General features: G+C 53.5%; 3 protein-coding genes across 7 annotated transcripts; 1 reads left to right on the top strand and 2 right to left on the bottom strand.

Annotated features, from left to right (window-relative positions):
- The first annotated feature begins 5 nt into the window (after positions 1–5).
- KAT5 (lysine acetyltransferase 5) lies at positions 6–7,669 on the top strand. 4 transcript variants are annotated; one of them, XM_055580790.1, is made up of 14 exons: positions 6–149; positions 249–315; positions 643–711; positions 798–934; positions 1,221–1,376; positions 1,466–1,540; positions 1,642–1,716; positions 2,064–2,312; positions 2,397–2,486; positions 4,478–4,618; positions 4,702–4,795; positions 6,663–6,822; positions 6,947–7,028; positions 7,121–7,669. In XM_055580790.1, exons 1-14 carry the CDS (start codon positions 138–140, stop codon positions 7,253–7,255), a joined length of 1,542 nt encoding a protein of 513 aa, XP_055436765.1. In that variant the 5' UTR covers positions 6–137; the 3' UTR covers positions 7,256–7,669. The 4 variants fall into 4 exon arrangements, with proteins under 4 accessions (XP_055436765.1, XP_055436767.1, XP_055436764.1 ...); XM_055580792.1 differs by lacking the exon at positions 1,221–1,376; XM_055580789.1 differs by having other exon boundaries at positions 123–315.
- A 52-nt stretch (positions 7,670–7,721) lies between these two features.
- On the bottom strand, positions 7,722–8,998 carry RNASEH2C (ribonuclease H2 subunit C). Of its 2 annotated transcripts, none has more exons than XM_055580793.1 (4): positions 8,696–8,998; positions 8,327–8,502; positions 8,122–8,241; positions 7,722–7,933 (listed from the first exon to the last, which is right to left on the bottom strand). In XM_055580793.1, exons 1-4 carry the CDS (start codon positions 8,865–8,867, stop codon positions 7,739–7,741), a joined length of 663 nt encoding a protein of 220 aa, XP_055436768.1. In that variant the 5' UTR covers positions 8,868–8,998; the 3' UTR covers positions 7,722–7,738. The 2 variants fall into 2 exon arrangements, with proteins under 2 accessions (XP_055436768.1, XP_055436769.1); XM_055580794.1 differs by having other exon boundaries at positions 7,722–7,853; positions 8,696–8,985.
- Positions 8,999–15,667: 6,669 nt separating this feature from the next.
- Positions 15,668–21,769, bottom strand: AP5B1 (adaptor related protein complex 5 subunit beta 1). The gene is made up of 2 exons (XM_055580788.1): positions 21,140–21,769; positions 15,668–21,035 (listed from the first exon to the last, which is right to left on the bottom strand). The coding sequence occupies exons 1-2, from the start codon at positions 21,287–21,289 to the stop codon at positions 18,552–18,554; spliced, it is 2,634 nt and encodes an 877-aa protein (XP_055436763.1). The 5' UTR covers positions 21,290–21,769; the 3' UTR covers positions 15,668–18,551.
- Between the last annotated feature and the right edge of the window lie 5,276 nt (positions 21,770–27,045).

Raw genomic sequence — 27,045 nt, 5'->3', positions numbered from 1 at the left:
CGTCAGCAAGCTGGGCAGCGGTGTCTCTTAAGAACCTACTCGTAAAGCCGCTTCGGGGAAGACCGGGCCCACAACGTGCTCAGTCCCGGAAGTGACGGCTCCCAGAGGGGCCGGAAGTGGCAGTGGAGGGAGGGAAGATGGCGGAGGTGGTGAGTCCGGTGCCCGGGGCGGGGCGGAGGGAGCCAGGGGAGGTGGGTAGAGCTCGAGGCCCCCCAGTAGCCGACCCTGGCGCCGCGCTGTCTCCCCAGGGGGAGATAATCGAGGGCTGCCGCCTGCCCGTGCTGCGGCGGAACCAGGACAACGAAGATGAGTGGCGTGAGTGACGTCGGGGGGCGGGGCTAAGGAACCTGAGGGCGAGGGGCGGGGGGAGAGTCAACCGAACCCCGGGGAGGGGGTGGGGCCTCTAGAATTCTGGAGCGGGCGGGGCGCAGATACTCAGGAGGGGCGTGGCTTTTAGCCTTTAGAACTGGACAGGGCAGGGCTTGAAGAGGGGATGGCACTTGGTGACTAACCGGGTCTTGTGAGAGCGGTTCCAAGTGCTGGGGCTTTAGGGCTCGGGCCTGGTGGTGGAGTGCGGGTCGTAGGAGGGTGGAGCTTCATGGCCTGGCCTGTCTAAGGCCCTTGCCTTTGCTGTTCCCACAGCACTCGCTGAGATCCTGAGCGTGAAGGACATCAGTGGCCGGAAGCTTTTCTACGTCCATTACATTGATTGTGAGTTCTGGACCGGGATGAGGTGGGGCTGGAGGGTTGGGGGGCAGCCTCTGGCACTCCTTCCTGAGCCATACCCACTGCTGCAGTCAACAAACGCCTGGATGAATGGGTGACCCACGAGCGGCTAGACCTGAAGAAGATCCAGTTCCCCAAGAAAGAGGCCAAGACCCCCACCAAGAACGGACTTCCTGGGTCTCGACCCGGCTCTCCAGAGAGAGAGGTGGTGAGTAGGTCCCCTGCTTCACCTCTTCTCTCCTGCCTACTTTTAAAATCTCTTGGCCTCAGTGGCTCCCAGATGGGTGAGAGGCTGTGCCCTCCCACCCTGGCTTCAGCTTGTAAAGGATGGGGGCCAAACTGCAGATGTAGTTCCAGAGTCCAGTGACTGTACCTGTGTCCTTGAGAGGGCAGAGGGTGGGGTTTGATGACTCCATGCCGAGGGGGCCCTACTCCCCTTCCCCATCCCACCACCAACCCAGCCCCAGAGGAAGACCCTGGACCTATCTCTACAGCCGGCCTCCGCCCAGGCCAGCGGGAAGACCTTGCCAATCCCGGTTCAGATCACACTCCGCTTCAACCTGCCCAAGGAGCGGGAGGCCATTCCCGGTGGCGAGCCTGACCAGCCGCTCTCCTCCAGCTCCTGCCTGCAGCCCAACCACCGCTCAACGGTACCCTCAGCAATTCCAGGGACCTTGCTTTCCTCTCAGGTCCCGCCTTCTCTACCTTCTGACCCACCTGTCCTGGTTTCTCTCTGCAGAAACGGAAGGTGGAGGTGGTTTCACCAGCGACTCCAGTGCCCAGCGAGACTGCCCCGGCCTCAGTTTTCCCCCAGGTGAGTCCCCCAAGCCATCTCTTCTGCCCTCCTACCCTCTGGTAGCCCCTTTTGGGCTCACCTCACAGCCACCCCTTCTGTCCCTCCCCTATCATTTGCAGAATGGATCAGCCCGGAGGGCAGTGGCAGCTCAGCCCGGGCGAAAGCGGAAATCGAATTGCTTGGGCACTGATGAGGTAGGTCTGGGGAGGAGGGAAGCTGGGTGAAATGAAGGGGACATAAGGAGGGCAGGGGGTTTAGTGACTACTTTAAAAATGAACAAGGGGTACTGGGCAGAAAGGGTGTTGGAATTAGGAGTGAGGCGGAACTGATTCCGATCCCGCACTAGGCGATCTTTTTCACCTTCCAGGTGAAAATCATCCAAGTCTTGGTTTCTTCAGTTGGCAAATGGGGATTACAATACCTCTCCTAAGAGGGTCACTGTTAGGTTTGGACAAGGAAACCTGTGGAAGGGCTGTGAGCTGTACAGTGTGCTGCTTGAGTTGTCTTCTGTAACCTGGTATCTTTCACGGGCCCTGGGCAGGACTCCCAGGACAGCTCAGATGGAATCCCGTCCGCTCCTCGCATGACTGGGAGCCTGGTATCTGACCGGAGCCACGACGACATCGTCACCCGGATGAAGAACATCGAGTGCATTGAGCTGGGCCGGCACCGCCTCAAGCCCTGGTACTTCTCCCCATACCCTCAGGAGCTCACTGCGCTGCCTGTTCTCTACCTCTGCGAGTTCTGCCTCAAGTATGGCCGAAGCCTCAAGTGTCTGCAGCGTCATTTGGTATGGGGAGTCCCAGGGGTCATCCTCCTAGCAGCCCCCACCCCCCACCTCAGCCCCTGTGCCTGATTCTCCTGTCTTCCTCAGACCAAGTGTGACCTGCGACATCCTCCCGGCAACGAGATCTACCGCAAGGGCACCATCTCCTTCTTTGAGATCGACGGACGTAAGAACAAGGTCAGTGGCCGAGGGGCAGCGGGAAGGCTTTGGTGCCGGGAGTCTGAGGGAGTTGAGTGAGTAGCTGCTTCCAGCTCAGGAAGACACTGACCATTACAGCTAACAGATCTCTTCACCGTATTTACTGCATTCCTGCCATAGGGCGGGTGCTGGTAGATACAGAGTGACCAGGAATTTGACAAAATCTCTGTTTTCTGAGAGCTCACAGGGGAAGACAAACAGGCCAGTAGCAGTTTGGATCCCAATGTGATATGTTTCATGAGAAAAGTGGGCTGTCAGGATCCCGGGGTGATCAGCAAGGCTTCAGAGAGGACGTAACCTCTGAACCTTGACACAGGGGTAGGGTGGGCACAGGAATCCCCAGCAGTGGGTTCTGAAGGGCAGGAGTGGGCATCCTGGCAGAGCCCAGAGACCCTGCAGGTTCAGTTCCAGACCACCGTGATAAGGTGAACGTTGAAATAAAGCAGTCACGCAAGTTTTTCTGGTTTCCCAGACTACATAAAAGTTATATTTATGTTGTGCCATAGTCTATTAAGGGTGCGATAACAGTATCTAAAGAAAATTACAGTGGTAACCTCAAGAATCACTGATTACTGTAACAAATAAAATAATAATGAAAAGGTTTGGAATATTATTGCAAGAATTATGAAAAGGTGACAGAGATGCAACATGAGCAAATGCTGTTGGGAAAAATGGCACTGATAACTCAAGGCAGGGTTTGCCACAAACCTTTGTTAAAAAAGCAATCTCTGTGAAAGCCAATAAAATGAGGTGTGCCTGTGCAGACGGCGAGCATCGAGGAGCTGTCCTTCCAGCTGGAGTGCAGACAGGATGAAGGCAGGCTCTGTTACAAGGACAGAGTTCAGGTGGTGGGACTGAGGTCAGCTGGGAAGGGGGGACGCTACAGGTCTGGGGCTTCACATCTGCCTTATTCTGGCTGTGGGGAGGAAGAAGGGAGTAACCTCCAAGGACCTTCAAGAGTGAAAGGCCTCCATCCCTGGGTCCTGGAGGGTGGGGAGGGAAGGACAATCACTGACTGGCAGGAGAGAGCTCTGGCTTGAGTGCTGGGGGAGCTTAAGAGAAAGATGCTGTTTTAACCACCGTTAACTGTGTTAGGTGTGCGCTTGGGTATCCAAGTGACCATGCCTGCTGCTGCTAAGTCACTTCAGTCGTGTCCGACTCTGTGCGACCCCATAGACGGCAGCCCACCAGGCTCCTGTCCCTGGGATTCTCCAGGCAAGAACACTGGAGTGGGTTGCCATTTCCTTCTCCAGTGCGTGAAAGTGAAAGTGAAGTCACTCAGTCATGTCCGACTCTTAGCAACCCCATGGACTGCAGCCCACCAGGCTCCTCCGACCGTGGGATTTTCCAGGCAAGAGTACTGGAATGGGATGCCATTGCCTTCTCCGAGCCTAGCAGCTGCTTAAAAAGCCTCTGGTGATATGCAGGCGAGTTGTGAGCATGGAGTATAGTAGCAAGATGAATTTTACTGGGCCAGCCCCTTGAGAGACCCCAGACTTCTTCACCCATGTTGTAGACAAGCAGATGTGTTTTCAGGACATGTGACTGGGGAAGAGAGTACTGTGGCTTTTTGACAGCCGGACTCCTGAGACTGTCACACAGGCAGAGCTTTTCTCATAAGCCTTGGTCAGTCTTCCTGGTCACACATCAGTTTGTTGACTGGTAACTGTGGCAGAGGGCAGTGGAGGCCTTCCAGGCCAGCTAGGTGGAGGTGCGGGGAGCAGGGGCAAACCTGCCCAGCTCACCCGGAGGTCGGTGCTTGAATACCATTACAGCTGGAACAGGGACTCCTGGGCGCTAAGAAGGGCTCGTGCCTAGGGACAGCCTGGCCCATGGATGGGTTCAGGCCTCAGGGAGGAAGGCTTATCCCCTTTCAGCGTGGGGGACAAAGAGGCTCCAGGCTGACACCAGCCTGACGACCACACTCCAGGAGAGCCACCCGGGGTGGTGACAGACCTTGTCTTTTGCAGAGTTATTCCCAAAACCTGTGTCTTCTGGCTAAGTGTTTCCTTGACCACAAGACGTTGTACTATGACACAGACCCTTTCCTCTTCTACGTCATGACAGAGTACGACTGCAAGGGCTTCCATATAGTGGGCTACTTCTCCAAGGTGAGTGCTCCTGCAGGCGGTCCCTCAGTCCCGCCCTGAGCTGGGTCCCTCCCCTTACGCTCACTCCGGCCTGGCTTTTCCAGGAAAAGGAGTCCACGGAAGACTACAACGTGGCCTGCATCCTGACCCTGCCCCCCTACCAGCGCCGGGGCTATGGCAAGCTGCTGATCGAGTTCAGTGAGTACTCACGCTGCTGGCTGGGGGCCGGGGCGGGAGCAGGCAGGCCCAGGGCCCGGGGCTGCACATACGGACACACAGGGCTGCCATGTTCCCAGCTCTGGCCTTTGCAGTCCAGTCACTGGGGAAACTGGCCAGAAATAAAGGTGGGCCCCTCCCAAGGTTCTCTCCGTTCTTGGGTGACTCTCCTGCTCGTCTGCACTAGGCTCTCAGTCCCTCATAGTTCCTTGGCCATGGTGCTGAGCACCACTCAGCCTGACTCATCAGCCCCTGCCCAGGGCCATGGGCAGAAGCTGAGTGAGCCACTCTTGCTCAGCTGTCTGGTCCTGTGCAGTTGTACACATTCCTGGGCAAGGACCTGTGGCTCATTTCCCCACTTGTCACCTGAGCTTCGCGGACAGTGGATATCACATCAACATGATTCACAGGGGATCTGGCCTCTGCCCCTTGTCACATGTGAACTCCACACTGACCTCCAAGGTCCCCTTCACTGCCCAGTCTCCTCCCCTCATTCTGTTCACCTCATTGTTCACTGCACCCTTGGGATAACCAAGCTCTGACCTGGGAGATGAGGAGGGAGCCTTGGCTCCCTGATGAAGACGTGGAGGCCTGACTTGATCACGGGTCACCTTGAGAAATTTTATTGGTAGAAGGATGCCAAGATGGCATCATGTCTTCAGGAAGCCCTCTGCCTGGCAGGGCAGGAGGATGCTTAGGAAACGCAGCTTAAGCCTTGGAGCTCACACCCAGTGGAGACGGATGTGTGTGGGGCCACCAAGGAGACGTGCTCGTTGTGCCTGGCAGGAGCAGACAGGATACCAGAAGCACCAGTCCAGGCAGCTTCTGAGGGTGGGGGTGTTCACTGGGAGGGGCCACGAGTCCCTGTTGCTAAGGAGGCAAGCATGGCCTCCAGTTGATTGGTCAGGACTCTGCACGCCGGCCCAGCAAAGCTGAGTGAGAGCTCCAGTGTGCCCCTTCTCTCTTCCCTGCTTCCTGCCTCCAAAGCAGAGGCCACTCTGTCCTCCCCACCAGGCTGTTAGGTGGAAGTCACAGGAGGCTGGGCAAGAGGGTCAGACTAGCTAATAAAGACGTATCAAGGGGAAAGCAGAAAGGCTACGCTCCAACACAAGGCTTGTGATGACTGAGGGTGAACGGCTTCTAGAAATAGTGGAGACATCTCAGGGCCCTGATGGGAAAAATGAAGACTCTGTCCAACAGATGTGAAACCACTCAGGGTTTTGCAGGGCCTGAGGGTCTCACCAGGAACTGCCTGCCAGTGCCCAGTGGTGACCCGGGTAGAGGAGGGCAGAGCAGTAGAATTGGGAGGGCGAGAGCCCTGGCAAAGGCAGTTACAGCTGAGGAATGGCCTCTGACTGGGAAGTGCTTTGGCATCACTCTGCTTACTTCCTCCCAGCCACCCAGCCTGGTCTTAGAGCCGCTGATGCTTCTCTGCTCACAGCTGGGGGACTGTTGTGACTGAGAATCTGAGCATCCTCAGGCCTGGACTAGAGGTGGGGCCTGGCCCACTCTTCTCCTCACATACCCAGACAGAGAGTCTGGTAGGACCAAGGAAAACTGGAGGCACTTTCATTCCATAAGCCATTCTCTGCACTTCCCTGTCCCACCTGTAAGCCCTTGCTGGCTCCTGGTGACTGGAGCTTCAGCGCACGGCTGAAGAGTAGGCGTGCTAGTCCTTTACGATGAAACTAAGGCACCGAACAGACAAGCCACATACCCAGACCACAGAACCACCACGTGGCAGGCCCAAGACGGGGCCATGCAGTCTGCCCGGTCGCCTGCGTTCTTAAGACACTAGTGACATAATACTGTGATCGTTTATCCACTTCCTCCTGCTCCATTGCTTTAGGCTATGAACTCTCCAAAGTGGAAGGGAAAACGGGGACCCCTGAGAAGCCCCTCTCGGACCTTGGCCTCCTGTCCTACCGAAGCTACTGGTCCCAGACCATCCTGGAGATCTTGATGGGGCTGAAGTCAGAGAGCGGGGAGAGGCCACAGATCACCATCAAGTGAGCCTGGCCCTGCCTACCTGGGGGTGCATGGCATGACCTTCTGTTCTCGGGCTTTCTCACTCCTTGGGGCCTGGGGCAGAGATGGAGGCCCCCGGGGGATCTGATCTTTGCCCTCCCACAGTGAGATCAGTGAAATTACCAGCATCAAGAAGGAGGATGTCATATCCACTCTACAATACCTCAACCTCATCAACTACTACAAGGTAGGGAGGCAGGCAGGGGGAGACAGGTGTGTGCAGGGACGCCGAGTGCAGGCCTGCGTGGGCTGACTTGCCTGGCCCCATCTCCTGTCCAGGGCCAGTATATCCTCACCCTGTCGGAAGACATCGTGGATGGGCACGAACGGGCTATGCTCAAACGGCTTCTTCGGATCGACTCCAAGTGTCTGCACTTCACTCCCAAGGACTGGAGCAAGAGGGGAAAGTGGTGACCAGATGCTGCCCTGGGAATGCTGGCAAAGGCAGCAGAGCTGAAGCTGGCAGCCATCCCGCCCCCAGCGGGGTCTCCAAGAGGCACACCAAGGGAGACAGGGCTGAGGACCACTCCAGAAGGAGAGGACGGGCCTGGTCAAGGCCGGCTGGTGCCCAGCACCAAGGCGAGCTCAGGGCTCACGGCAGCTCCACGGTCAGCTGGCTGCAGGCCCAGGCCTGCTGTGAACCAGGGACCAGAGGGAGCCAGGCAGCTGTGTATAGTAAGATGGGGGTGGGGGTACCTTGTACAGAGGACTGGCGGCTGTACAAATTTCTTTTGTAAAGTAGGAGCTGGGGTGTGGTGGGAACTGGTTGCAAAATTCTGGCCTCTTCTGCCCCATTGCCCCCTGGCAATAAATTGTTTCTAGAGGTCAGAGCTATGGAAGGTTCTTGTGGGAGAAGGGGCAGTGTTGGCAGACTCACAGGTTCTGTGAAAAGCTCCTTTATTGGGTGAAGGACTCTGGCTTCACACTGAAGAAGAGGTTTCCTGGGGTTTGGGGTTCGGTGGCTTTCAATGTCAAGCTCTGGTTCTCAGTCTTCGGGTACCTGTGCGTGAATCTGCAACAGGAATCACCTCTACTATTGGATTTCTGCAGTGTAGTGACTTGGTGGCCTAGATATTCAGAATCATAGCCCTTCTAGAAGGCCAGAGAAGTGTGCTGAGGAAGCCATGCTGTCCCTACCCAGTCTAATCCTCCAGTCAGACTGGGTCTCCATCTGCCCCAAGGTTCGCCCCAGTCCCAAATTCACTCCGGCGGGGAGGGCGGGGGGCGGGGGGGGGCGGTGTTAGATAAAGCCTGGGAAGAAGGCCCATCCATCTACTCACCGCTGCAGCGAGGCTGGGCCAGCTTAGGGCCCCACGCAGTTTGGCATCCGGACCAGGGATAGATTCCAGGCCCCACACGGTGAAGCTGCTGAAACTGGCTGTGGCTCCCATAAAGCGGTCCTGGGGACGGGAAGGAGCCCCGGCTCAGCATCCGGGCTGCGGTTCCCACCCGCGCTCCCTTACAACCCTATCCCCTAGTGCTCACGCAGTCCCGCTCCAGCGCCTCTGGGGGTTCCACCAGTTCCTGCTCCTGTCGCTCGTGGTCATCCTGCTTCGCCAACACCTCTGCCTTCTCTTCTGTCATCACATATCCCACGAAGCCGGGCGGCACCACCACCTCCTCGCCACGTAGACTACGGCCCCGAAACGACGCTTCTAGTCCTGGAGGAGGCAGGCGCAGGGAGGGCCTCAGTGAGGGTCTGATCCAGGCCTAAGGGAGCAAGCCCGGTAGCGGGCCTCCCGCCGCCTCCGGTGGACCACGATCCCCAGGAGGCCTGGCGCCGTTCCTGGCAGAGGAGAGCGCGATGCCGGCGCGGGGGCTGCTGGGAGCCGTAGTCCGGCCGCGAGCGCTCACCGTCAGGACCCAGACGGATGGCTGGGGTGAAGAAGCGCCCCACCGGCGTGGGCCGGTTAACCGGGACCTCGCAGGGAAGAAGGTGCAGCGAGGCGGGGGCGGGATCGCGCAGCGTATCAGGGCGCAGGTGGACGCGGCGTTTGTCGATGGTTTCCTCGTAGCTATTCTCCATAGTTCGTCACGACTCTGCAGCTCGCAGGCTGAGGCCAAAGCTGGCGCGTAAAGCGCGCGGAGCCTGTCGGGGGCAGTCAGCGCAGAGCCTCATGGGAAGCGTAGTTCTTCTCTGAGGCGTCTCTGCAATCCTGCCTCCCGGCGTTCCAGTCCCAGGGTTTTTTTTTCTTGAATTCCCCGCCCCCGCCCCGCCCCGCCCCCCTCCCCCCCACCCCGCCCCGCCCGAAATACATTCTTACTGTAAAAAATTAAAACGATCTCTAAGAGTACACTTTTTACATTGATTAGTACAAAGTGTTGTGCTTTGTGGTGTGTGCAAAGAAGGGATATCAACCCTTCTTCACCTGTGAAGATATTTTATCCGAGTTTGTCTTCCAAACCTGTATATTGGTCATTTTTATTACAGAGAAGAGTTTTATTTATTTATTTTTTAGTCACATATTCAATGTATCTGCCTTTTCTTTTCAGGCCTAGTTTTCACAGTACTCTTTCCTTGTTCATTTCTTAAAGTTAGTCGCACGGTCGTGTCCGACTCTTGGCGATACCAAGGACTGTGGCCCGCCAGGCTCCTCTGTCCATGAAATTCTCCAGGCAAGAGTACTGGAGTGGGTTGCCATTTCCTTCTCCAGGGGATCTTCCCACCCCAGGGATCTAACCCGGGTCTCCTGCATTGCCGGCAGATTCTTTACCAACTGAGCTACTAACTCTTCTCTAATGTTAATATGTCTGGATACCCAACTTAGATTTTGACAAGTACTCTCATAAAACGAACTCATACAAAACTGGTAATTAAGATTGAAATTGCATTTAATTTATAGATTTGAGAAAGAGAAAAACATCCTTAGACTTCCAAGATCTGGCTTTGGTGGTCTGTTGAACAGGAACAATTTCATAGAATATCTGACGAGGTCACTCTGATGTGAGTGATGAAAACAAAAGCAAGATCATTCCGTACTCACCTGAACACTGACAAAAACACAAATATTGTCCAAAACACAAATAATGAAAATTCTTCTATCTTGGATAATATAGTGACTGTTGCTATTTTACCAATTATAGAGTTAGCCTCCGTATAGATAATGTTTGTTAACATATCCCATCGTAGAAATACTCCCACTCTCTGAAGGCATCCAATCCAGAGAAAAGTCCCACTTCCTTAAACGCTCCCTCAAATTCCCTAAAACACAAGTCCAAATCCTAGAAATCCTTCCTGTTGTTTTTCAGTTGCTAAGTCGTGTCCCACTCTTTGCAACTGCATGGACTGCAGCATACCAGGCTTCCCTGTTCTTCAGTATCTCCTGGAGTTTGCTCAAACTCATGTCCCTTGAGTTGGTGATGCCATCCAACCATCTCATCCTCTGTCGCCCACTTCTCCTCCTGCCCTCAGTCTTTCCCAGCATCAGGGTCTTTTTCAATGAGTCAGCTCTTCGCATCAGGCGGCCAAAGTATTGGATCTCCATAGTGGCTATACTAGTTTGCATGCCCACCAACTGTGTAAGAGGGCTCCCTTTTCTCTGCACCCTCTCCAGCATTTATTGTTTGTAGATTTTTTGATAGCAGCCATTCTGACCGGCATGAAATGTTACCTCATTGTGGTTTTGATTTGCATTTCTCTGATTCTTACATATTAATTTTTTAAACATATATCTAGAATTTTAAAATTTTTCCTAATAGTTTTCTTTTCTTTCCTGGGTCTCCCAGAATTAATCATCTCACTTTCAAATAATGATCATGATCATTTTACTCCCTCATTACATCACATGTTTTCTTTTCTAGCACATCAACAGACATCTTTTCCTTTTTCCTGACATTTTCATGGGAATTTCACCAATACTCAAGTTGCTTTTCAACTTGTTTATATATATCTTGTTAAAGCTGTACTACTAAGGGGTTTTTTTTAATCAATTTTTTTTTTTTATTGCAGTAGACTGACTTTACAATGTTGTATTAGCTTTTGTTGTTGTTTCCATCACTAAGTCGTGTTTGACTCTTTTGTGACCCCATGGACTGTAGCCCACCAGACTCCTCTGTCCATGGAATTTCCCAGGCAAGAATACTGGGTTGCCATTTCCTTCTCCATAAGGGTTTTTTAATTTGGAAGTAGATGTTTGATTTATCTTTACATTTTTGGTTCTGTTAAGTTTCCCATAGTCTGGATTTTAGTGGTTGCTTTCTCATAATGTTATGTTTATCTGCCCTTATTTCCTATAAATTAGTAATTAGATCTAGAAGCTTCATCAGATTTGGGGGGGAGGCTGAGGAAGACTGCTTCAAGGAAGGCAGTGTGCTTTTCCATCTGGAGGGACCTAATACCTCATGTTTCCCTTTTTCTGTGAAGCTAGCAGCCCTGGACGATCATTGCCCAGCTGTTTCAATTCACTACGGTTGCAAAACTGGTATTCTAAGTTCACATCTCTTCTTCATTTACTTTATTCTTGTTGTTCAGTGGCTAAGTTGTGTCCAACTCTTTGAGATTGCATGGACTGCAGCACACCGGGTTTCCCTCTCCTTAACGAACTCCCGGAGTTTGCCCAAACTCATCATGTCCATTGAGTCGGTGTTGCTGCCCAACCATCTCATCCTCCATCGTCCCCTTCTTCTTCTGCCCTCAATCTTTCTGAGCATCAGGGTCTTTTCCAGTGAGTCAGCTCTTCACATCAGGTGGCCAAAGAATTGGAGCTTCAGCATCAGTCCTTCCAATGAATATTCAGGGTTAATTTCCTTTAGGATTGACTGGTTTGATCTCCTTGCTGTCCAAGGAATTCTCAAGAGTCTTCTCCAGCACCACAGTTTGAAAGCATCAATTCTTCGGTACTCAGCCTTCATTATGGTCCAACTATCACATCCATACATGACTACTGGAAAAACTATAGCTTTGACTATACAGACTTTTGTCAGCAAAGTGATGTCTCTGCTTTTTAATATGCTGTCTAGGTTGGTCATAGCTTTTCTTCCAAGGAGCAAGTGTCATGGCTGCAGTCACTGTCTGCAGTGATTTTGGAGCCCAAGAAAATAAAATCTGTCACTGTTTTCACTTTTTCCCCATCTATTTGCCATGAAGTGATGGGACCAGATGACATTTACTTCTAAAAGGAAAACTTCCCCATATCAACTATTTGGTTCCCCCTTGGTACAGTGAGTATAAGCAAGGCACTAGTATTGCTCGATACTTTCCTTCTATTTCTCAGTTTTTGAAATGACTTGTTTCCCTGGCATGCTTCCATGGTGACTTTTTTTTTTGTGAGTATTATTATTAAATAATGTATTTTTAACATTTTGAATGCTCCAGTTACTTGTGTTTGTTATTCTCATTGATCCTGAAATTGTCCTACCTTTTTCTAGTGGGAACCTCTTCAAGTGAGCTTCTGAGTCTTTTGATGTGACCCTAGTATTCTTGCCTGGAAAATTCCAGGCAAGACAAAGGAGTCTGGCAGGCTACAGTCCATGGGGTCGCAAAGAGTCAGACACTACTTAGCAACTAAGCAACAACACAAAGTAGACTTTTATAGGTTTCCTTGTTTCACAGAACCACAAGATATTCTTGGGTTGTCTTGAAAACAGTTCCTGCTCCAGACTTGGACTCATCCAAGGATCCTTGGTTCCTTTTACTAAGAAGTGATATTTACTAATTCAGTTTGACACTAGATGTGCTCATGACTGCTGGATGTTTTCAGTGGACATTTCTAAATGTTTCCATGAAAATATGTATTTGTCTTTTTCAAAAAGAAAATACATCATGATTTTATGCTATTATATCTAGGATTACAGGGTTTTGGGGGCTTCCCTGGTAGATCAGTGGTAAAGAATTTACCCGCTAACGCAGGAGACACAGGTTTGATCTCTGATCTGGGAAGATCCCCTAGAGAAGAAAATGGCAACCCACTCCAGTATTCCTGCCTGGAAATCCCCATGGACAGAGGAGCCTGGTGGGCTAGAGTCTATGGGGTCACAAAGAATTGAACGCAACTTAGTGACTGAACAATAACAGAGGGGTTTTACTAACCTCATTGCTCTTACCTTGGTATCTTTTTCTCCCACATGAAACATCCCAGTTCTCTGCAGCCTTGTTCCACATTACATACACAATAGTCTCAATAAAATAGCAACACTACAACTAACAATGTGATTACCAGTTAAAAAATTCTTTTTGTAGTTCTTTTTGTCCTTAAGATATATCCCACTAGGATGTACAATCAGTTTACTGCTTTTAAGTTCTATGATTATGCTACCAGTTGGATAAAAAGTTAGGCCCATTTGTTTCATGACTTTTGACTTTTAGAGATAGATTTTAAAAGATTTAGTTTTCCTTTGTTGATTATTTTCATTTCCAAAGTCAAACTACAAAGATATATTTAAAGAAACCTAGTGTCTATCCCCGGAGAAGGCAATGGCACCCCACTTCAGTGTTCTTGCCTGGAGAATCCCATAGATGGAGGAGTCTGGTAGGCTGCAGTCCATGGGGTCGCTAAGAGTCGGACACGACTGAGCGACTTCCCTTTTACTTTTCATTTTTCACTTTCATGCACTGGAGAAGGAAATGGTAATCCACTCCAGTGTTCTTGCCTGGAGAATCCCAGGGACGGGGGAGCCTGGTGGGCTGCCGTCTATGGGGTTGCACAGAGTCGGACACGACTGAAGCGACTTAGCAGCAGCAGCAGCAGTGTCTATCCCTGTTCTCTCTAACCTGTTCTCTCCTGCCCTACATAACTTTTTAAATATTTTAGTTTACTTTTCTGTTGTTTACTCTTCTAAAGTATTGGCATACATGTAAGTATACTGAATTCAATTTCCTAATATTTTGCGGAGGATTTTTGTACCTATGCCCGAGTGATATTGTTCTGTAATTTTCCTTTCTTGTGATGTCTTTATCCGGTTTTGGTATTAGGATAATGCTGGTCTCAGAGAATGAGTTAGGAAGTGTTGTTCCCTCTGCTTCTATTAATATTTTCTGAAAGAGATTGTAAAGAATTGCTATTGTTCTTTCTCAATTTTTTTTTCACAAGTAGAATTCACCAGGGAACTATCTCGCCTGTTGCTTTTTTTTTTTAGGAGGTTTTCACTATTTTTTGTTGTCTTTCAAGAGATTTTTTTTCAACTTTACTGAGATATAATTGACATATAAAATTAGAAAATATTTGAAGTGTACATCATGATGAATTGATATATATGTACATTGTGAAAGGATTCCTCCTATCTAGTTTAACCCATCTCACATATTATAGTTTAATTATATATTAAGAACATAATATTAACTATTGTCATTATTAATTCACTTTCTCTAGAGATAGCTCTATGCAAATCTTTTATTTTCCCATGTGTAAGGGTTATTTTTTTTCCTTTGTGTAAATTTTGTTACTTTGTGTCACTTGAGGAATCGGTCTATTTCATGTAAGTTATCAGACTGTGAGCATACAATTGTTCATAATATTTATTATCCTTCTACTGTCCATGGGCTCAATAGTGGTGACCCTTCTTTTATTTCTGATATTAGTAGTTTGTGTCTTCTCTCTTTTTTTCTTAGTTAGCCTGGCTAGATGCTTATCAATTTTACTGATCTTTTCATAGAACCAGCTTTTGGTTTCATTGCTTTTCTCTGTTGAAATTCCATTGTGATTCAAGAGCAAATGTGTATTCTTTTAAATCTGTTAAGGTCTGTTTTATGGCCCAAAATGTGGTCTGTCACAGTGGATGTTCCATGTGCCTTGATAACATGTATTCTGCCCTTGTTGGATACAATATTCTGTAATCTATAAATGTTCCATCATCTATAGAAGCATTCTATAACTCAATCCAGTTGATTGATGGTGCTGCTCAGTTCAACTACATCCTTACTGATTTTCTGCCTGCTTGATCTGTCAAGTTACTGATTAAAGGATGTTAAAGTCTTCCTCAAACAGGGCATTTGTTTATTTCTCTTCACAGTTTAAAAATACTGTTGCATTGTTGTGCTGCTTTCCACATCAGTTTTTAAAAGTCTCAGTTCAGTTCAGTCGCTCAGTCGTGTCCGACTCTTTTCGACCCCATGAATTGCAGCACGCCAGGCCTCCCTGTCCGAAAAGTCTAATGCCCTTCTAATTCTTTTGCCTTTGTAAGTTATTCATTCTTTCTGCCTAGAGATCTTGGAAACTTAAAAAAAAAAAAACTCTGAAATCTGTTTTGTGAGGATATGTCTCAAAATTGATAGTTCAGTCAGTTCAGTTCAGTCGCTCAGTCGTGTCCGACTCTTTGCGACCCCATAAATCGCAGCACGCCAGGCCTCCCTGTCCATCAACAACTCCTGGAGTTCACTCAGACTCACGTCCATTGAGTCAGTGATGCCATCCAGCCATCTCATCCTCTGTTGTCCCCTTCTCCTCCTGCCTCCAATCCCTCCCTGCATCATTAGTTCTTCTTTGCTTTCCTCCTCTAGGGTGTTGTCATCTGCATATCTGAGGTTATTGATATTTCTCCCGGCAATCTTTATTCCAGCTTGTGCTTCTTCCAGTCCAGCGTTTCTCATGATGTACCTTGCATAGAAGTCAAATAAGCAGGGTGACAATATACAGCCTTGACGTACTCCTAAAGTTGGTCATTCTGGGTTAAATTTCCCAAGGTTCCCAGTGGGCCCTTTGAATGTGCAGATTTTTTTTTTCTTGGAAAGTTTTCTTAGATTATAGTCTTAAATACCAGTTCTGGTTCCCCTGGTGGCTCAGACAGTAAAGAATCCGCCTGCAGTGCAGGAGACCCAGGTTTGATCTCTGAGTTGGAAAGATCCCTTGAAGAAGGGAATGGCAACCTATTCTAGTGCTCTTGCCTGGAGAAACCTAGTGACAGAGGGGCCTGGCAGGCTACAGTCCACAGGGTGGTAAAGAGTCGGACACAACTGAGCGACTACACTTTCTGGTTCATTGTTTAGTTTTTCTCCAGGGACTCCAATAATACAAATGTGTTTCCTTTTTGACTATCTTCTGTTTCCGTTACTTCCTTCTGACCCCTTCTATGTATTTATCTCATTTTCATTCTCTTGTTTTTCTTTCTTCAATGCCACTTATCATATTTTTATTTGAGTCTGTTCTGCAAGCATCTTATAATGTAATCTTTAGTTCTAGTTAATTTTGTCTGTTTCTTCCATTTCTTTCCTGAGTTTGATCTCGGGTGGCCTCCACTTTCAGTGGCTTGAAGCAGGGTTTCAGTTCCCGTTCAGAGATTGAAGTCGGGCCATGTCAGCAAGAGCTGAATCCTAGCCACACAAGCAGTGGTCAATGACAAGGCCCTGGCCCTTTAGCTTTGCAGAAATGGATTCCCACAAAAACAGAAAGTAGTGAAACAAGTGAAGTGTTTTTTAGGAGGAAATGAGAATGGTACATGTGCATAGACACTCAGGTGGGCTCAGAAAGACAGTAGCACCTGATGGGAGTTTGAATCACTTTTATGGGGCATTTCTTCTGGGTTTCCTTTGATCCATCATTTCGATTTGTGTGGTTCTGAGTCCGTTTGTGGTATATCTCAGGATCCTCTCTTGTGTCCACTCACATCTCAGCCAAAGTGGATTCCAGTGGGTAGCCTGGAAGGTAGCCTTAGCATCACTCCCCTTTGGATCTCCAAGGAGCTTTCTAGTCAGGAAGGTCCCTTTGACTTCAAGAATGAGAAATATGGGATCTCTTTTATATTTTATCTGGGCAGGGCCCATCCAGCCTCCTCTCTCAACTGTCCTATTGATCTTTTGGAGTTTCTGCCCACACAGAATGAACTCCACCTGCTTACCTCCTGCCTCCAGTTCAATCAACTCTCTCTTCATTTCGTCTTGGCTTTTTAAATTTCTTAGGTGGCTTTGCATGCTTTCAAATGCTTGTTTTAGTTCTGAGTGTTATATTACAGCTTCTTTTGCTTCCTGGATGTTTTTGTTCAGGAATGTGTGTGAGTTGGGCTTCATAGATATGTCACGAAATTCGTTTTCTCTTATTTTGCAATAACTCTGTATGAACTTGTTAATCTTTTTCTTGTTCTGTCCTGTGGGGCTGGGTATTTTTTAAGAGCCCTAGTTTAGTGCGCCCTCTTCTGTCAACACTGAAAAGTCCAGACACTTCAAAGGATTTGTTTTGAGCAGGGGAGGAGCGTGGGTCCTCTGATCTTGTTCTTTTGTCTTGCGGAACTCGTGAAATTTCTCCATTTGTTTCCCCTTTTATACTCAAATGCCAAAGCATAATCCCTTCCCTTCCACCTCTTTGGTCCCCAGAATTGACGTGTTTCAAAGGTCGTGTTTCAAAAATCCTATAGACAACTTCCAGTCTCTTCCCTAGTCCAAGCTCTAACCTACTCCAGACACTCTTCAACACTGGCAGACTTGGCTTCTGTTTCCTGGAACTGAACACTTACTGGTTTGGCAACGGCTTGCCCAGATCACATGTCAAGTTACTGCAGCAGCTCCAGCTTGGGACAGACCTCCTCCTGACCAGCTCTGCAACAGCCCTTCTTTCCTTCCCTCGCCCACCCCAAACAGGAGGGGAAGATTGGGTGCCCAAGAGGCAGGGGCCAAAGAGCCCCTTTCCCCAGAGCAGTAGGGCCCAAGCCTCTGGCCATTCTCCACCCAGCATTCACGACTGCTGCTCCTGCAGCCTCTGGGGGACATCCAGGGCAGGGAGGGGTGGGGACGCGGCCCTGTGGTAATGGAAACCTGCTCCACGATGACAAAACATGATTTCCAACCAGCTGGGTGACTGTAGGAAAATCACTCAACCCCTCTGGCCTACAGATTTCCTCATCTGTGGGGCCCTGCTGAGCTGTTGCAAGGATGAAGTGAGGCAATGTGTGCGGAAAACAGCTTGGTGACTAGTAGCAGAGTTGGCCTCAATACATCTGAACTCTAAGTATCTTGCATATTTGGAAAGAGGACTAGGGGAACTGTCTCCTTACCTGGCAAGATTCTTAGGTCCACAGAATGGGCTTATCCCTGGGTCGGGAATTTCCCCTGGAGGAGGGCATGGCAACCCACTCCAGTATTCTTGCCTGGAGAATCCCATGGACTGAAGAGCCTGGAAGGCTGCAGTGAGGCAGTCATCCTCATTTCAGCCCAGATCATGGGAGGTCCGTTCCATCAGCCCCCAAACCTTACTACCAGATCCTTCCGAGTTGGCTCCAATTAACACAGCCTAGGAACCCCTTCCCTAGAGCAGGGACCACCAGGCTGCTGCAGCTTCCTCTCACTGCTTCTCCCATTGGTCCACCATCCTAGCTAAACGAAGCTCGGGGTGTAGGGACCTTGCAAAGCTCTGGAGTTGAAAAGCACTGGCTCACAGGTCAGGTCCAAGCTCAGCTTCATTTCCATTCCTAAGTTGCTGGGTGGTTGGGGCAAGGGTTTTCCCTCTCTGGGAAGCAAAGATGTGGCTTTTTTTTTTCTTCTACCTCCTGGGCAGGGATTCTAGACAATGCCAGGCATATCTGGGCAGGAAGGAAGTTTGATGCCCTGCAGTCTGGGGGTTTCATAGCTTGGAAGCTCTCCTAGAGCCTCTGATCCCCATCCCAGATGCCTGCCCCCAATCAGGTCCCCAAAGGAAACAAACCAGTCAGTGCTGTTAGCAAATGTAATTTTTTGTGTGTTTTAAAGAAAGGAGCCACAGCGCTGTGTCCTGGTTCTCAGAAGCCCTTCCTGGGCAAAAGCCTGCAAAGGCCACAGTCCTGCACCCGCACCCCAGCCTGGCTCCGGGGCTCAGGCAGCCGCTGACAGCCCACGGAGGTAGTCCCCCGCCAGGGGCAGCGCGGCCCAGGCGTCAGTCCGCAGGGCCACAGGCACTCCGTCCGCCTGGGCTGCCTCCAGCCGCAGCAGCAACCTCGAGTCCGGGGGCAGACGGATGGCTACAAGGTAGCTGACGGGGGGTTGGGCCACCACCACAAAGGGCTCCAGGTGGCGGGACACCAAGGCCTCCAGCCCCTCTGGCCCGAGAGGGCACCACAAGCGACTCTCGGCGCCCTTCGGTAGGCAGGAGTCCCAGAGCTCCTCAAAGAAGTCCAGCTGGGCCCCCTCAGGGGGCTGGGGGAAAGGCAGGAAGAGGTCAGCGAAGGTCACAAGCAGGGGTGGCAGGTGAGCGTGGCAGGTGAGGCCACTGGCTGTGCTATACAGGGCACGCACAGCCAGTCTCGCGGGAGCTGGGCGTCGGGGCTGCAGAGGCAGGAGCAGAGGGCGGGTGGGGCGGCCGGGGCACAGGCAGGGCACATGGACAGCCCCCAAGGGTGCGTAGAGCTGTCCTTCCACACGGAAGCGCAGCTCCAGAGAATACACTGGCTCCAGCACCTCCACCTGGAGCCGCAGTACTGGGACCGCGCCCTCGGCTCTGCGAGGGCCCACACTTAGCCGAATCGGGGCCGGAGCCTCCTGCACCATCAGCGCTGCAGCAAAGCCCTGGTTCTCAGCCACCAGTGAGGAAGCTAGTGCAGGTGCAGCAAGGGAGGGGCCCAGGGTCACCCCCAGCTTGGGCCCCGCCAGGTGGGCCAGGAGGATGTAGTAGAGGCGCGCATGGTCCTGCCCATCAGGGTCCTCCAGTTGCCTGGCCAGCTCCTGCAGCAAATCCGCCAGGCCTCCCCCAACACCTGCCCGCAGCAGGGCCCGGCAGACCCGCAGCAGGGCCTGCTGGAGGCCCCAGTCCGTGCAGTGGGCGGCTGCAGCCCGCAGAAAGCTGAGGGTGGCACTCTGGGCATCCCCGTCTGCCACCCTGGCCAGCATCTGCAGGTGCCAACGGAGGGCCTCCTCTCTGCCTGGCCTGGACACCACCTCCTGCCGCAAGGCCACCCGCAAGGGTTCCTGCAGCTCAGGGCCCACGTGATCCAAGAGATCTACGAAATGGGGAGCCAGTGCAGGCCGGGTTCGGTACAACTGGGCCAGTCCCTGGGTCAAAGGTGTCAGTACCACAGGTTGCCCAGCCAGGCAGTGAGCAACTAGGTATGAGGCCTGGAAGCAGAGAGTAGCCAAGGCCCGGGGGCCACCGTCCAGGGCCGCCCTCTGCCGCAGGCCAGCCAGGAGCTCCTCCAGATAGTGCCGGGGACTCCGATCCTGGCCCTTTCCCTCCTTTTCTTCGTCTTCCACACAGAGCAGACACAGCAGGTGCAGGCGGGCCAGGAGGGCCATCGGCTCATGCAGGAGGCTGGGCAGGAGGCCACGGCAGAGCTGGGACCCCAACAACAGTGGGGCGGCCTCCTCACCTGTGGGTCCTAGCGGCCAGTTCTCAGGAAAGTTCAAGAGACAGTGCAGGTAGAAGAGATGGGTGGGCAGCGGCAGGGCCGGGTGCTGAGCAGCCAAGGTGAGCCGGCGAAGCAGCAAGGCCTCGTCCTGGGCTGTGAACAGGGCCTCGCCGAAGGCCGCCTTCAGAGACAGCATGGCGTGCAGCAGTGTCAGCTGGGCTGTGCCCAGCAGCCGTACCAGCTGTGGCTTGAAGAGCACTGGTGGCTGTCCCCGAAGACCCCGCAGGGCCCAGCCCAGGAGCCACAGAAGCTGGGCCTGGGCCACAGGAGTGAGCAGGTAGGAGGCGTCCAGAAGCTGGGCCACAGTGGCCCGCAGCTCCCGGGCCTCCTCAGGACTGAGCTCCAGCGCCGCAAGGCCACACTCGTCCTCCTCAGCCGCCGGCCAACTGGGTGCCTGGGGCTGAAGGTGGACCTCACCCTCCTCAGCTAGCGTCCAGTTCCAGGGACCACCCTCCATGGAAGACTCCCCAGCCGTGAGTAGGCCCTGCAGGCCAGCCCCGGCCCTGGCTTGTATCACCAAGGCGTTTCGCAGAGCAAGTGCCAGCAGCAGGCTGAGGGGCTGGGCCGGGCCCTCGCGTCCCAGCAGGGCCCGCAGCAGCCCCAGGCAGCCCCCCAGCAGCCCGGGCCGGCAGCTCTCCAGTTCCCGCAGGCACTCCCACGCTGTGGCCTGAAGGGGGCGCTGTTCCGAGGCAGGGCCGAAGCTTCGCCCCAGATCGCGACCCGAGGCCAAGCCCAGCAGGAGGGGCAAGAGCCGACCGGAGGCTCCCGAGGCGGGGCTCAGCGCACCTCCTGCCGCCAAGGCTGAGGTGGCCGCCAGCAGCAGGGGCCGCCGCAGAGCTGAGGGCCGCGGGGGTAGGAGGACCAGAGTGTCCAACAGAGACGTGGCGGCTGCTTCGGCTGCAGCGGCGTCCGGCCACAGCTGGGCTGGGTACTCCAAGCTCAGAGCCAGCAGGGCAACCTGGAGATGGGGAAGGGCGTGGGGTGGGCATCACGAAGTTGAGGGTCAGGACACGGTGGGCTGGGATAAACACCTGGGACCAGGGCTCGGGCAGGGGGGCCTACCTTCATCGGCTCGCTCAGCTTCTCACTCCTCAAGTCGCTCAGCAGGTCACGACCCAGATCCTCACCCTCGGGACCTGCCATGAAGGCGGACGGGCTGGCCCGGAAGGTGCCCAGGCGCTGGGCCCAGGTTTCCCGGCCGAGGGGCCCCATGGTCGGGCACACAGATCCCTGCAGAGAGGCGAGGGAGGAGGGTCAGACGTGCGGCCCAGGGCCGCTAGAGGGCGGGCGAGCCGCTGCGCGGACCCCGAAGGGGCCGCCCTCAGACACCAGCGGGAACCCCGCACCCGGGTCCCGAGATGAAACCCAGAGGCTTCGGGGGTGACGCTGGGGCGGGTCGCTAGGGTCCCCGCGGCGTAAGAGCGCGGGGAGCAAGGGCGGGGGCGCCGGGCGGGCCGCTGGCGCGGGGTGCGTGCCGAGAGCTCATTAGGCCACCTGCCCGCAACCGGCACCGAAACCACAGCACCGCCCCGGCCCCCGGCGCCCGCGGTAACGGGCCAGCCCTTTCACCCTGCCTGACTCAGCTGACGCTGGCGCTAGGGCCGACCGGCTCCTTCCGGGCTGGCGGCGCGGGGCGGGGCGCGCGGCGCGTGGGCGGCCGAGACGGGGCGGGCCCCGCGCGGGGGCGGGGCCGTAACGGGGCCAACACCTCCCCCGCCCTCCCGGCCGGCAGGTGCCGACTCGCCGGTTTCGCTGGAGCTGAGTAACTGTCCCGCTCTGCGCAGGCCCCCCTTCCCCGAAACCGCCGCAGGCCCAGGCAGAGGCGGTGGAGTTGGGTGGGCCCGGGCTCCCGGTGCCCGGGTCCCCGTGGGCGCGCCGACTGCAGTCTCGGGGAGCTCAGGTGGCCAGCGGCCGGGGGCCCGCGCGCCTGCCGGGATGCCGAGAATGGCAACCCGCGCGCCCCGCGCCGGCGCCTGGGTGCAGCGCACCCTAGTCCAGCGCCCGCAGGCTCGCGGGGTGAAGTGGATCATGAGTACTTGGGGCTCTCGGTGTGGCCGCTGGGGGGTGTGCGAGGTGCAGTCCCGGGCGGCCGCGGGCCTGGCGGAACCGGTCAGGCAGGCACCGCAGGACTTGGCTTCGCTTCCCCGACGCCAGCCCCGGGCCCCCCACCCGCTCGGCTTGGGGGCGCGGAGCCGGCGCCGGAACGAGGCAGGCGGAAGCTGTTGACCTTTGCCGGAGGCCGTGCGGACGGTCGGCTAGGGTAAAGCCGGCGGGGCCAAGTCACCAGCTGCAATGAAGCAGGAAGACAACGGGATGCAGACGTGCGGAGTGGCAAGGCCCGGCGGGTCTCGGGGCTCCTAGGACGCTTAGCACGGACCGGGAGACTGAGGCCTTACGCCGCAGATCTGGGGTCAAGCAGTGCCGGAGCCCAGTACCTTGACTTCCAGAGGGCTGGACCAGGGCTCTTTGGGGGCACTCAGGAGGCTGAGCCGGGGGCTCACCTAGCAGCCTCTCCTGGGTCCGGGCTTCAGGCTGCAGAGGCCCCACTGACCTCCGGTTTCCAGGGCACAGAACCGCAGGTGTCCAGACCCCACACCCACAGCCCACCGGTCTGAGAAACGCCCCAGGCTCTAATTAGCCTGCTTTGAAGATGAAACAGGCCTGAGCCCCCATTCTAGCTGCCCCCAACTGGTTTCTCTCCTTGCCCCAGGCTTGGCAGGCCCCTCCCTATTCCCATCCCGCTGCCCTCCAGAGGAGAGGTGGTAGGGAGTGGTGGGGTAGAGAGAGCTGGAGAAGAGGCTTTCTGGGTGCCCAGGGTGCCAGGTGGATCCACCCCAAAGGACAAGTTCAGCTGGAAAACCTAGTCCCAGCTCCTCTAGGCCCCGGCTCCACAGTTGACTCATAGGCGGCAGCCCCACACTACTTCCCTCTAGGTGCCTCAGTTTCCCCACCTATAAAATGGGAGTGATGACTCCTGCCGGGGAGGCTGCAGGGTGGGGCTGTCGGCTAATTAAGTCTAAGATGAAAGAGGTCGGGATGACAGCAGCCCTGGGAGGGAAGGCAGCTTGAGGGTAACAAGGAGCCTGTCTGGTTTCCCTGTCTGAGGCCCAGAGGGTGCTGATAACTGCACATGCCCAGCCCTCACCACTTACAGGGAGGGAAGAATGATTATTAAGCCCCTTTTTACAGTGGAGGAGCCAGGCTTCAAAGGGTCAGGAAATAGGATGCTGGCTCTGGCCCCCGCTCGGCCTGACAGCCACCAGTCTTTCAAAGCCTTGGCTCCTTGGGGCCCAGGGTCTGGAGGGAGGGAGCTCCTGGCGCTGTGCTTCTGGGTGCTGTGGTGGGAGCACCCGCATGGATTCACATTGGTGGGGACCTGAGGATGGGGTCCATTCACAGAGAAGGAAAGGGAGGCCCAGCCGGGTGTAGTCACTTGCTCAAAGTCACAGAGCTCCTAAAAGGTGGCGTCCAGCCTTCAGGCAACAGCCACTTGGCCCGCCACTCAGGGCAGCTACTCTCCGCCTTCACCTGCCTGCCCAGGTGTCTGCTCCCGTGGGAGGGGGCTGCTGGTACTGCCCCTGGCACAGGCCAGGCATTACTGAGCTCAGTCCACCAGCACTGAATCTTCAGTCAGCAAGCCCACCCCTAAGAGTGACCTCCCAGCCCAGAGGCCCCGGGTGTGGGCTGCAGCAGGGAACTCCCCACTCCATCCCCCCACTCATTTCTTCTCTTTCTACTGTTTCCATCCTCCTCAGGGCAGCCCAGTTCTGGGGAGACATGAGACACAAGGCTTAAAATAGGGAAAGTCCGTTTCCAGAGGGGTCCCGAGTCATGGTTTTCTCCTCTGTGAAATGGGAGATAATCCATCCTCACAGCACTGGCACTAGCGATACCGAAGCACTTTAAAAAGAGCACATCGGGGAGCTTCAAAAGGGAGGGGATATGTGTATACCTATGGCTGATTCAGGAGAGGACAATGGCACCCCACTCCAGTACTCTTGCCTGGAGAATCCCATGGACGGAGGAGCTTGGTAGGCTGCAGTCCATGGGGTCGCTAAGAGTCGGACACGACTGAGCGACTTCACTTTCACTTTTCACTTTCATGCATTGGAGAAGGAAATGGCAACCCACTCCAGTGTTCTTGCCTGGAGAATCCCAGGGACGGGGAAGCCTGTTGGGCTGCCGTCTATGGGGTCGCACAGAGTCGGACACGACTGAAGTGACTTAGCAGCAGTAGCAGCAGCAGCATGGCTGATTCATGCTGAGGTTTGACAGAAAACAACAAAATTCTGTAAAGCAATTATCCTTCAGTTAAAAAATAAATAAAAATTTAAAAAACTATTTATGTAAAAAAAGAGCACATCAATTTGCAAATCCCTAGAGAGCAGAGCCATGGGTACCAGGGGCTGGGGTGTGCGAGGAACGGACAGTGGCTGCTAACAGGTAGGGGGTTTCTTTAGGGGGTGATGAAAGTGTTTCTGAAGACAGTGGTGACGACTGCCCAGCTCTGTGCAGATACTAAAACCCACTGAACTGGGAATTCCCTGCTGGTCCAGTGGTAGGTCTCTGTGCTCTCACTGCTGAAGGTGCAGGTTTAATCCCTGCTGGGGGAACTAAGGCCCTACAAGCATGGCCAAAAACAAAACAAAACCCCACTCACTGACTTGTACACTTTGAAAGGGTGAATTTTATGGGTATGTGAAATATATCTAAATAAAGCTACTAAAAATGATGTTAAAAGAGGTCCCTCATGTACAGAACTTACACTGGGGGAGAATGGAACAGACAAGACAAATCAAAATTTCATGGAAAGAGATGCTGCAAAAAAGAATAATAAAATAAGGTAATGGGACAGAAGTGACTGGTGGGACAAGGATTTAGCTGGGGTGCTCAGAGAGGCCTCTTAGAAGAGGGCATGTCTGGCTGAAACCTGAGTGAGTAGAGAGAGCCAGTCATCAAGTGGGGAAATGCCTTGGGGCAGAAGGAGCAGCGGAGGAGAGGCCTCAGCTGGGAACCAGCTTTGGCCAGTTCAGTGGCCAGAGAGCCAACAGCGTGGCGGGCACACAAATAACCAGCGGGAAGGGAGACTAACGGGGTCAGGAGGCCAGCGGGGCCAGAGCACGCTGGGCCCCAAGGACTCCATTTAGTTCCCAAGGATCGGAGTGGGAAACACGGAGAGTGAGGTGTGGGCAGATTCCAGGTGCCCTGGAAACTGACAGGACAAAACTCGGCAAGCGATGGCGGCGTCAGGGCTGCACTTCATAGTTTGCCAGGGGCTTTGCAGCGTCCTCAGGGCTCCTGTCAAACAGGGCTGGAAAGGCCACTATTTGAGCCAGGCAGAGGCCTCAGCGGCCCGAGCACCAGCAGTCTGCTTTAAGGCTGAGTCCATTCTCAAGAGCTGCTAGTCCCCCCGGCCAAAGCGCATCAGAAGCATCTCTTGACAGCAGGGTTGGAACTTGGAGCCCTCCTTACAGAGGTGGCTTAGTCCAAGTCCCTGGCTGGGGCAGCCCGACTCCAGGACCAGTGTTCTGCCTGTTTTCTCAGCACAGCTTCTGGAAGCTCTTCCATCTCCAGCCGCCATGCCTCTAAGCCTAAACCCCACCCTCACCCCCTCCCAGTTCCTCCCAGAAGCCTTCTCTGAGAACAGGAAGGGGTTAAAACTTCTCCATCTGACTCCTGCCCTGGCTCTCCCCAGAGCTGCTCAGGATGGGAACCAAGCACTGAAGATGGGTGCCAGCCACTGGTCTTTGGGGAGCATGGTCCTTACTTGCCTGTTGGGGTTCTGTCTCCTCACACCCCTGTCCACTGTACCAAAGAGACAGGTCTGCTGAGGACACTTGGAATCAGCACTCGTGGCTCGTTTTGCAGCCAGCCCAGGCCACCATCCCCTCCTGCTTGGACCATGACAGTGGCTTCCTCGCTGATCTCCCCACTGCCACCCTCAGCTCCCCTCCCCTGTCCATGCACTCCCTTCTCCCCATCACAGACCCCAAGGCTGCCCATCGCCCTGAGCCTCACATGACATGGCAGACCTGCCTCTCCAAGCTCAGACCTTACACCCTCCCACCCTCTCACGATCCAGCCACCCTTCAGTTCATCACACACAGATACCTCCCGTTCTGGGGCCATTGAGCCATCTGATCCATCTACACTTCATGCTCTTCCCTGCTCTGCACAGCTGGCTCCTACCTCGCATTCAGATCTCAGTGCCCCTTGCCTGTCACCTGAAATCAGTCCTGAATAGTCACTGGAAGGACTGAGGCTGAAGCTGAAGCTCCAATACTTTGGCCATCTGATTCAAAGGACTGGAAAAGACCCTGATGCCAGGAAAGACTGAAGGCAGGAGAAGGGGTGACAGAGGATGAGATGGTTGGATGGCATCACCAACTCGATGGACATGAGTTTGAGCAAGCTCTGGGAATTGGTGATGGACAGAGAAGCCTAGCGTGCTGCGGTCCGTGGGGTTGCAAAGAGTCAGACACAACTGAGTGACTGAAATGAACTGCCTGTCACCATCCACCACTAACTGAATGTCCTGCACCACACTAATTGTTTCCATCTTTGTTTGCCTTGCATCACAGGATACCCAGTGCTAACATATAGTAGGTGTTCAATGAACATTTGTTGACTGAATTAAGGAAGGAGAGAATGATATTGAACCGGCGCTGTGTGAACAGAGCAGAAGGCGCTTGCCCTTATGGAGCTCACAGTTCAGTGTTTACCAAAGTTCACATATACTGTCTAGTTCTAGATGAACTAGAACCAGAGACCATGAACCAGAAGCCACACATTGACAGCCCATAGGTCAAATCTGCCCCACAAATGTATTTTATTTGACTCATTTCTTTTTCTTTTTTTAAGCTGAAGTCAATGTTTAAAAACTGGTAGGTTTCAAGGAATGCTCTGGCGGTTCAGTGGTTGGGACTCCAAGCTTTTGGTATTGAGGGCCTGGGTTCAATCCCTGATTG

This window comes from Bubalus kerabau, chromosome 5, assembly GCF_029407905.1.
Source record: "Bubalus kerabau isolate K-KA32 ecotype Philippines breed swamp buffalo chromosome 5, PCC_UOA_SB_1v2, whole genome shotgun sequence".
Lineage (NCBI taxonomy): Eukaryota > Metazoa > Chordata > Mammalia > Artiodactyla > Bovidae > Bubalus > Bubalus kerabau.
This window is presented reverse-complemented; position numbering and strand designations above follow the sequence as displayed.

Excerpts from the sequence above, each read along its gene's own strand:
- KAT5 (XM_055580789.1), top strand. The coding sequence starts at position 138 with ATGGCGGAGGTGGTGAGTCCGGTGCCCGGGGCGGGGCGGAGGGAGCCA. Across the intron at positions 1,717-2,063 it reads ATTGCTTGGGCACTGATGAG|GACTCCCAGGACAGCTCAGA; the intron begins GTAGGTCTGGGG and ends GGCCCTGGGCAG. Across the intron at positions 2,313-2,396 it reads AGTGTCTGCAGCGTCATTTG|ACCAAGTGTGACCTGCGACA; the intron begins GTATGGGGAGTC and ends TGTCTTCCTCAG.
- RNASEH2C (XM_055580793.1), bottom strand. The coding sequence starts at position 8,867 with ATGGAGAATAGCTACGAGGAAACCATCGACAAACGCCGCGTCCACCTG. Across the intron at positions 8,503-8,695 it reads CATCCGTCTGGGTCCTGACG|GACTAGAAGCGTCGTTTCGG; the intron begins GTGAGCGCTCGC and ends TGCCTCCTCCAG. Across the intron at positions 7,934-8,121 it reads GGCCCAGCCTCGCTGCAGCG|AAGGGCTATGATTCTGAATA; the intron begins GTGAGTAGATGG and ends CTGGCCTTCTAG.
- AP5B1 (XM_055580788.1), bottom strand. The coding sequence starts at position 21,289 with ATGGGGCCCCTCGGCCGGGAAACCTGGGCCCAGCGCCTGGGCACCTTC. Across the intron at positions 21,036-21,139 it reads AGCTGAGCGAGCCGATGAAG|GTTGCCCTGCTGGCTCTGAG; the intron begins GTAGGCCCCCCT and ends CCCCATCTCCAG.